Source organism: Nicotiana sylvestris, chromosome 12, assembly GCF_000393655.2.
Source record: "Nicotiana sylvestris chromosome 12, ASM39365v2, whole genome shotgun sequence".
Classification (NCBI taxonomy): domain Eukaryota; kingdom Viridiplantae; phylum Streptophyta; class Magnoliopsida; order Solanales; family Solanaceae; genus Nicotiana; species Nicotiana sylvestris.
The window spans coordinates 11,807,904-11,816,163 of record NC_091068.1 but is presented as its reverse complement, the minus strand read 5'-3'; the positions used below and the strand labels follow the sequence as shown (position 1 = coordinate 11,816,163).

The window sequence follows — 8,260 nt, the reverse complement described above, 5'->3', positions numbered from 1 at the left end:
AGAAATCTAAGAATAAGGATTATAACACAAACTCATGTAATGAAATTTTTCTTTCTTCCATACCCTCTTTTGAAGCCATTCTTCTTTCCCCTACAACATTGATAATGGCGATAATTGCCACGTGGTACATAAAAAACTATTAAATTGATTGCGTAATAGACTTTCCTATCATGTCGGTAGCGTTCGTATGAACTATCAGTTACAAATACAAAAGAAAACAATTGTGCTAAGAAATAAGAGAAAATGATAGTCTGATGATGTAGTAAATCAGGAATCAAAGTTTAAAAGGAAAAAGAGTAAGAATGAAGGCATCTCACAATCATAGATTCATGCTCAATATACGGCCAGGTTTAATAAGGCAAAACCATAATACATCATTCTTTCTTCCCTACCCTCTTCCAAAGCTAAATATTCTTCCTAGTCCTTCAACATTCATAATGATGAACTATTAGATCGATCGCCTTAAACACCTCTCCAATTAGGTCGGTAGAGTTTGTCTGAACTGTCAATCAACAACAACAAACCCGGTGTAATCCCACAAGTGGAGTCTGGGGAGGGTAATGTATACGCAGACCTTATCCCTACCTTGTGAAGGTAGAGATGATGTTTCTGATAGACCCTCGGCTCAACCAGTAGCAACAACAAGAAAATAAGATATCTCAACTGTCAACCAAAAATATAGAAAACAATTGCACAAGAAACAGGAGAAACTGATGACAAATGAGGAATCAATAGTTTAAAAGCAAAAAGAGAATTGCGCAAGAAATAGGAGAAGTTGATGACAAATGAGGAATCAATAGTTAAAAAGCAAAAGGAGAAAGGTTAAGACTTTGATACCATATTGACAAGGAGTAATCAGTTACATTTACAGAAGACATTTCTAGCAAAGACAGAAAAAATGAAACAGAGTACATACTACATAATCAATGTGATAATTCATAAGCCCCAACCTATTTAAAAAGAGAGAAAAGAAACATTGGTCTTAGCCAAAACCAATGAAGTTACACAAACAGAGAAGTTCATAATACAATGCATATCGATATACTTGAGCAACACTGATCTTAGTCAGACGTATAATTTAGCAACAATACTGATATAAACACCAATGTTTAGCGCACTGTTAACTTTCTTAGCACAAAGATAGGTTCTTTAAGATAGTTTCTCTTAAGAAAGAGTATAGCTTGTGCATGAGCTAAAAAGATCCAAAAAAAGGAGAGTAAGAAGACACGGGCAAACTACTAAATAGTAGATCTAGTCATATATAGATATTCTTCTGTTTTCTACTTTTTTCTCTTAATTGCTTAACACAGTAGGCTAACATTTGTTCATCCCTATACTTACAAACACACCAAACAGGATCACATCACTAAGGACCTTAGATAGCAAACCTTTAAGTTTCCAGTACACAACTAAATGACAGCTTAGCTAATACTTATACATTTACAAATGCAATTATGCGTGAATTTTTTAAAGCTTATGAATACCAGGGAGGATATTCAATCCCATCACCTAGGTTGCCAGGAAACATTCCTGGTTCGTTCACTGCCTGGAATAAAGTTGTGGCTTTTGCCTCCGCCCAGATGGAGGAGTCGTCAATCTCCGGCAAGTTCACATTCAAATCTTCCCACATTCCACCAAATCCTACACCTTCATCACTGTTATCCTCTTCAACTTTTTTGTTGTCCAGTAATGGAAATGAAGCTTGCCCCCCGGAATAGCAGCTGCTTTCAAAATCATTGTTGAAGAACAAAGATTCATTCTCCATTTTCACAGTCTCTGGAACTCCAGTACTGTATGTCGAGCTGCTAGAGCCAGTTGAATTTTGGCCAAAATTGAGCTTGGCATTATCGCCATAGAGTTTATGTGCAACAGCATCATAAGCCATAGCAGCATCATGAGAAGTCTCAAAAGTACCGAGCCAGAGGCGAGGGCCACGGTTGGGTTCACGGATTTCTGCTACCCATTTCCCCCATGTACGCTGCCGAACGCCCTTGTAGGTGCAGCTAGCATTTTCAGGGCCACCTTTGCCTCGCATACAACCTTTTCTGGAAGTTGCTTGGCTGATTTTCATGGTCTTTTTTTCTGCAGAACAGTGTGACATTTTGGGAAAAAGGGACTGATTTGGAAGAGAGTTGAAATTGAGTTGTTCAATATGGTTTAGGGTTAGTATTTATAGTTGAGGAAGCAGAAAATGAGCTTTAATGGAGAAATTTCGTTTCTCCTATGTGTCTATGTACAGGGGAAGTTCACTAGTACTTGTCAAAAGCAATCACCGATCATGTTTGTAGTTGCAATTAACATGGATGTTATGCATGTGTTTTCTTTTTGTTCCCATGCAAACGTGGAACGGACAGGGTTTTACAGCTGAGAATACTTCTCTAGGTTTTCTTCCGTTTTAAGAAATTTTCTTTTCTAACTTTTCCACTTTCTATACTACCTTCCAAATTCGTTACTTTCTTTTTATTCTGAGTGGATGGAATTTGGAATGTATTAAACAAGAAAGGTGAACTAAATCCTGACGTCAGTCCTGGAAAAATTGAATGTTGATAAGCATGAACTAAAGAGCATGAGACAGAAGATGGGTGCTTTGAACAGTTGTAGTAGTTGTACATTTTCCGAAGAGTTTATCTACATTAACTCACAGTCTTGTGATTTCGACGAAATCATGTCCTACTGTCAAAGCTTCCCTCTAATAAGTACAAGCTCTCATACCATATCCATCCGGGGGTGAGGGGAGAAGAAGGGTGTATCGTTTCTCTTCCCAACACTAAAAGAGAAATCTCATAAGCGAAATGACAGTATATATTAAGTTGCGAATAAAGTCTCACATTGATAATGGAAAAGAAAAAGAAGTTATATATAAGATATAGGGATATTTTAGATGGTGTGACACATTGTTCGCATTCCCGTCAAATCTCTCCCTCGAACTAAATCCTGCTTGTCCCATCATCAGAGATAGAAGGGCCCTCAAAGCTAGAACCACATAGCCAACCACCAAAACTGACGTTCATCTGGAAATTCAATATGTGCCACCCACATTGTCGAGTATTTTTGTACTCACCATATCCCACAGACTTCTCCTCATGCGCATCTCCAACGGGTCCAAGTGTTCCAACCAACCGGGTCTGCACATCTGCCATACGTTCATGTTCGCTCCAGCGAACCATTGGCTATGATACCAGTTTATTGGACCTCATACCAGCACAAAGACACTCTTAACATCTGTGACACTATTCGCCTTGGACCGGCAACACATTTTTTCACAACAGGTCTGATACCAGTTAAGAATATCTCTACACCTAAACTTCTTTTTCCCTTCAAGTTCAACTATCAATGTGAGATTGGTTCACACTCCCAACACATTGAGTCATGGAGATCATCTAATCGAATTATATCATTTCTAATATCTAATTCCATTTGTTCTAGCCTCGAGAATCTAAGAAGAAATTTTGATAGAAAAATAACAAAAGACTGCACTATAGGAAATGTGTAATGCAATCAATTCCACACATAGATCAAACATAAAACAACTATATCAAGCGATTCATGTTATCATCGCGGCAACTCACGACTATAAGAAATTAATTGTAAATACCGATTTCGGACCTCCATTAAAATAAACTCCAGCAACATAAAATAGTAATGATATTGTACAAGGTTCTTGATTTGCGAATTTTAGACGCCTAATGTTACATGATGAAAAGATGTAAATACAACTATATAAGTTGTGATCGGTGAGATACCCTGAAACACAAAATTACATGTTTTTTTTTCTTTTTTCTTTTCAGTAAATAGATAAATTGGTAGCAGCACATAGCTTCTTGCCCAGAAAAGCTGGAGTCACTTTAATATTAAACTAAACAAAGGAGTCAAAGGTGTGGCTCTCGACAATTTTGCACAAGGTGGCTAATTTCCAGAAAATAATGGCTATAGTGCGGATCCAAAGATTGCAAATCTATGTTGTCCGAGTCAATACAGGGGTTTGTAAGTATTCGGCATGAGTAAGTCAAGTTTCTTTTGCTAATTGTTAGTGTATTTTGAAGAGTTCGTCTAATGTATTCACACCCATATCAATCCGTTCTATACAGATGTCACTGCAAACGAAGAATTCATATAAAATAACAGCAATTACCGGCATGAAATGGCTGTACAGGGCATACACAAAAGTGGCATATGCTCTGAAAAGTCACAAACTAGGCTGACAAATTTTGCCTCTGGTAATCAGTAATGCATCCAAAATCAAGCATAATGAAGGGCCATGTAACATCAGCTCATGACTTAAAAAGGCTGCCTATCATTGTAATGGTGTAAGTCCTCTTCATGTCTTCTGACATAAAGAGTTGCAGGGGACGTCAATGCAGAAAACCTTCACCTGGGGCCCCATATAACATGTAACTATATGCTGAAAAGATTTGGCTGAAATCCATAAAATACGGACATGTGATGAACACGAAACAAGAATACAAAAGTAAAATTTTAATTTTTTTTTTCCTTCTTCTTTTCTTATTTTTGGTGTATGGTTAAAAGTAATTGAGGTGCCTTTTGACAGCATATGGTATGGCATATATTTTGATCCTGTCACAGCGGAGGTGGATCTAGGATTTAAACTTGATGTTTTCAACCTTTAAGATTCTTAGCACTGAAATCATTGTAATATAAAAATTATGGGTTAAGATCTAATATTTATTGAAATTTTAGTGGGTTTTCACATAATGTATATATACTCTGTGTCACAAAAACTTGGGTTTAGGTGAACTCGTAGTTAAAAGGCTACATCTGCCTCTTGTCACGGCCAAGCCACTGTATATAAATTAACTCCCGGTAGCTAAGCATTGTTGCAAAGAATATTTACACAAACAATACCAACACCCTGCTCAAAATGATGGCAAGAAAGTGGAGGCACCACTCAAAATACCCCTTCAGTTATCCTCATTAACTCCTCTAACAAATTTCATAGCTCTTGCATTCTTTCCTATCTCAACTTCCTTTAAGCTTCCTGAATGCATGAAACATTTAATATCCACTATCCCAAGAATGAGGTAAATAGACATTCATTCCTAAGTTTTTTTTTTATAGGCGAGAAATCCTCCGGAGCCAGTGGCACAAAGTTCGAAAATCGGTGGACAATGGGTTCACTCCTGACTCCTCTACCCTTCTCCAAATCTCAGGCTTTTGTTCGTGACAGAGTTTGAAGCCGTACATTCATTCCTAAGTTAGACCGCCGGTTATTTTATCTTTGCTTTCACAGTTCCTCTAAAAACCTGTCTCAAAATTTATCACTCTTAAAAAGTTCATCACTTCCTGTTTCTCTGAGACCATCAGATTACGAGAAAAGGACTTCGTGTGGCATGTATGCTCAATCTTAATTAGTTTTGCCTCTACCTATAAGGCTCACGTCCATCTTATATGACAGAAAACAGAAAGTAAAGGAGGTTATAGGATAATTTGTTGATCTCCTCTATATGTTAATAGTGAATGAGAGAGACATTATTGTTAATGAGCACTTGTACATTACTGATACATCAGGATGGGAAATCCTAAAGATCCATCCATGCTTCAGAGTTTGAGTGATCTTCTTAAAACTTAGGTTTCACAATACATAGTGACACATTTTCTTTTTCCCTGCTATATTTATACTTGAAAAGAGCAGAAGACAGCAAAAACAGGAAACATAGCAGACCATATTAAAGAAGTTCCCCTAGGAAAAAATTATAATAAAGTATTTGAAAACTCAATAACCTTAAATAACCTAGATTAAGTGCTTATATGACACTTATAATATCCACATAAATAATGATAATACAATGCAAACTTAAATTCCTGACATAAGGCATATAACAGTCTAAGAAAGATCAAAGAGAAGCAAAGGTTCTCTATTCAGTAAAAAGCACTAAAATGCAAAAAAAAAGGTTCACTGCACTCAAATCTCAACAAAAGGAGAGGATTTTCATTCGCAGGGGGCTGATGTGGAGGAAAAGAAAAAAGTAGGATACCAGACTCATGGGTGAAATTACTAACCACAAAAGAGTGGCCAGCTTCAGACAACTGTGAGTCCAAGAATCCTGCCAACAACAACTCGCGCTCAAGTGTGGAGTTTATCTGCTATTCAGAATTAAAAGATGAACAGAAGAGTTAGCACTCCCATCAAAATACAGACAACAAAAAGGCATAAACTGAGAATTTACTGCCTACCACTTGGAGCAAATTGGGAATTTATGATTAGTACAACTACTCCACCAGCTTTCAACACTCCCAAGATGTCCACACACAATTCATCACTAGGAAACTCAATGGACCTAATATACAGCAATATTCTTACACAAAGACTCCACAGATGTCAAGACATGCAATAACCAGTCAATATGAAGAAACTTGAAATCTTATGCTCAATAGGTAAAACGGCAGAAGTAGGAAAGAGGTTCGATATTTTCCAAGTACCCGACCAAGGGACAAATGAGCTACTCCAACTAGAACAGGAGGCAAGTTACTTTCTCTCCTTAACCAATTTTGGGAGTTAGTCGCCCCCTTGTCATGGTTCCTTCTTTATACCATAATAACACAAAGGATACACATGATTCTTGGATAATATGTTCTTTTCCAGATGAAAATACTCTTCAAGAATTGACTTCCTCACTCTCTATACAGAAATCACACACAGTAGAAACTGTTAGCTTTTACTACCATTTCACTTAGACAGAAGGCTTGTTTATCACCATATTGTTAAAACGTAAAACTTTATGTAATTTGGAGTCAGTATTAATTCACCAACCTCTCCTTTTTATTTCTCTCTTTTTTATAAGTCCTCCAACTACATATAATTAAAGGCTCTATTCTTCACCATCCTTCAACACAAACCTGATTCATTTCATAAAATCTTCAAACCCTAATTTCCTTCATCATCTAAACCCCAGATAAGAATTTTCTCCAAGAAAAGCAGACGCTTCAGATAAGAAGTTGTTGAGGTCGAGCATTAGGTTTGTAGGTTAGGAGGTAGGAGGTTAGACTGATAGTGTTTTGTCTTACGCTGCTAGTAGCTCCTGTTGTGTCAATATTACTTCGTTAGGGTTGCAGGTTAAGTTGTAGTAGTCTAGTTTGATAGTGTTTTGTTTTAGGATGCTAGTGGCTCTTGGTGTATCCTTATTACTTTCATTGTGTCTGTAGTATTGCGTCATTGTTATTGCTTTTCTTTCTATTTTCTGGTTATTACGTTGCTGGTGTTATCTTCCTGGCTTCCTTTGATGTTACTGCTCCACTGTCTCTTTCCATCATCGTGAGCCGAGGGTCTATTGGAAACAACCTCTCTACTCCTCCGGAGTAGGGGTAAGGTCTGCATACACACTACCTCAGACCCCACTTGTGGGATTCCACTAGGTTGTTGTTGTTGTTGTAATTACATTGAACACTGCACTAATTGGTACCATAACATCATCTTTGGAAAGGAACAATATAGTGTCTCCAACTGGACTGGTCCAGAGAAGAATCAAATCCAATTTTTTTTAAAAGCAATAATCATTTCATATTTCCCACAAAAAAAGTGCACTCACGCAATCAAAACAGTAACAACTAGTAAAAAAAGTAAGCATGCGCTTAGTTGTTTGGCAACTGAAGTTCCACCTTATTGGTGGAGGACTCGATTCCCCACCTTGTAATCCCCTCTCTGTCCCCAATTCCCCCTTCCCCTCACCTTTGTATAATTAAAAAAAAATTTAAAAAAAAAACATTAATAACAGCTCCACAAAGCAAGTACACCATAAGATGGACCAAATTTCAGCTCTATTTAATTCAAAATGTATAAAGTTACTCTCTTTTTTTGTTTACAAAGGGGGGAATATTTTTTACTGAATTGCATTTCGTGTATGCTTTACTAATGAAATTCTTATTCATTCACCAAATGGATTAAAGAATCACTCTATAAACCATCGGAAAAAACAAAAAATAGGAAATTAAACCAATTTCCTGTGCACCATTACACATTGGTGAAACTTTCACTACACATACGGTGAAAAATATGGAAAAGGAACATTGGAATTTAATAAACTGTAGTAAAAACATAATTCACCATTAATTGAATGAACAGATACAGAATTTAACCTCGAATTTCAAGCAGTAATTATTTTCTAAGTCAGAAAAATTTATAGAAGACACAAACTTACCATAATGCTCTGGAAATTCGAGAAATGTTTCTGTTTGCTAACAACCTCTAAAATGAATGTAGAAGAACTAAATGGGTTATGTTTGACCCATTTATAAAAATTGGATC

The 8,260-nt window shown here is 36.8% G+C and overlaps 1 protein-coding gene across 6 annotated transcripts; it reads right to left on the bottom strand.

Moving 5' to 3' along the window:
- Nucleotides 1-228: 228 nt before the first annotated feature.
- Nucleotides 229-8,250, bottom strand: LOC104218617 (dehydration-responsive element-binding protein 2D-like). Of its 6 annotated transcripts, none has more exons than XR_011404280.1 (3): nucleotides 8,154-8,250; nucleotides 586-6,099; nucleotides 229-502 (listed from the first exon to the last, which is right to left on the bottom strand). XR_011404280.1 is itself a non-coding variant. In XM_009769155.2 (3 exons), exon 3 carries the CDS (start codon nucleotides 2,099-2,101, stop codon nucleotides 1,475-1,477), a length of 627 nt encoding a protein of 208 aa, XP_009767457.1. In that variant the 5' UTR covers nucleotides 2,102-4,416; nucleotides 5,994-6,099; nucleotides 8,154-8,250; the 3' UTR covers nucleotides 229-1,474. The 6 variants fall into 6 exon arrangements, 4 of the variants coding, with proteins under 4 accessions (XP_009767457.1, XP_009767458.1, XP_009767456.1 ...); XR_011404281.1 differs by having other exon boundaries at nucleotides 229-663; nucleotides 5,994-6,099; XM_009769155.2 differs by having other exon boundaries at nucleotides 229-4,416; nucleotides 5,994-6,099.
- Nucleotides 8,251-8,260: the final 10 nt, after the last annotated feature.

What these genes read in the sequence shown, in the direction of transcription:
- LOC104218617 (XM_009769155.2), bottom strand. Translation starts at nt 2,101, where the DNA reads ATGTCACACTGTTCTGCAGAAAAAAAGACCATGAAAATCAGCCAAGCA.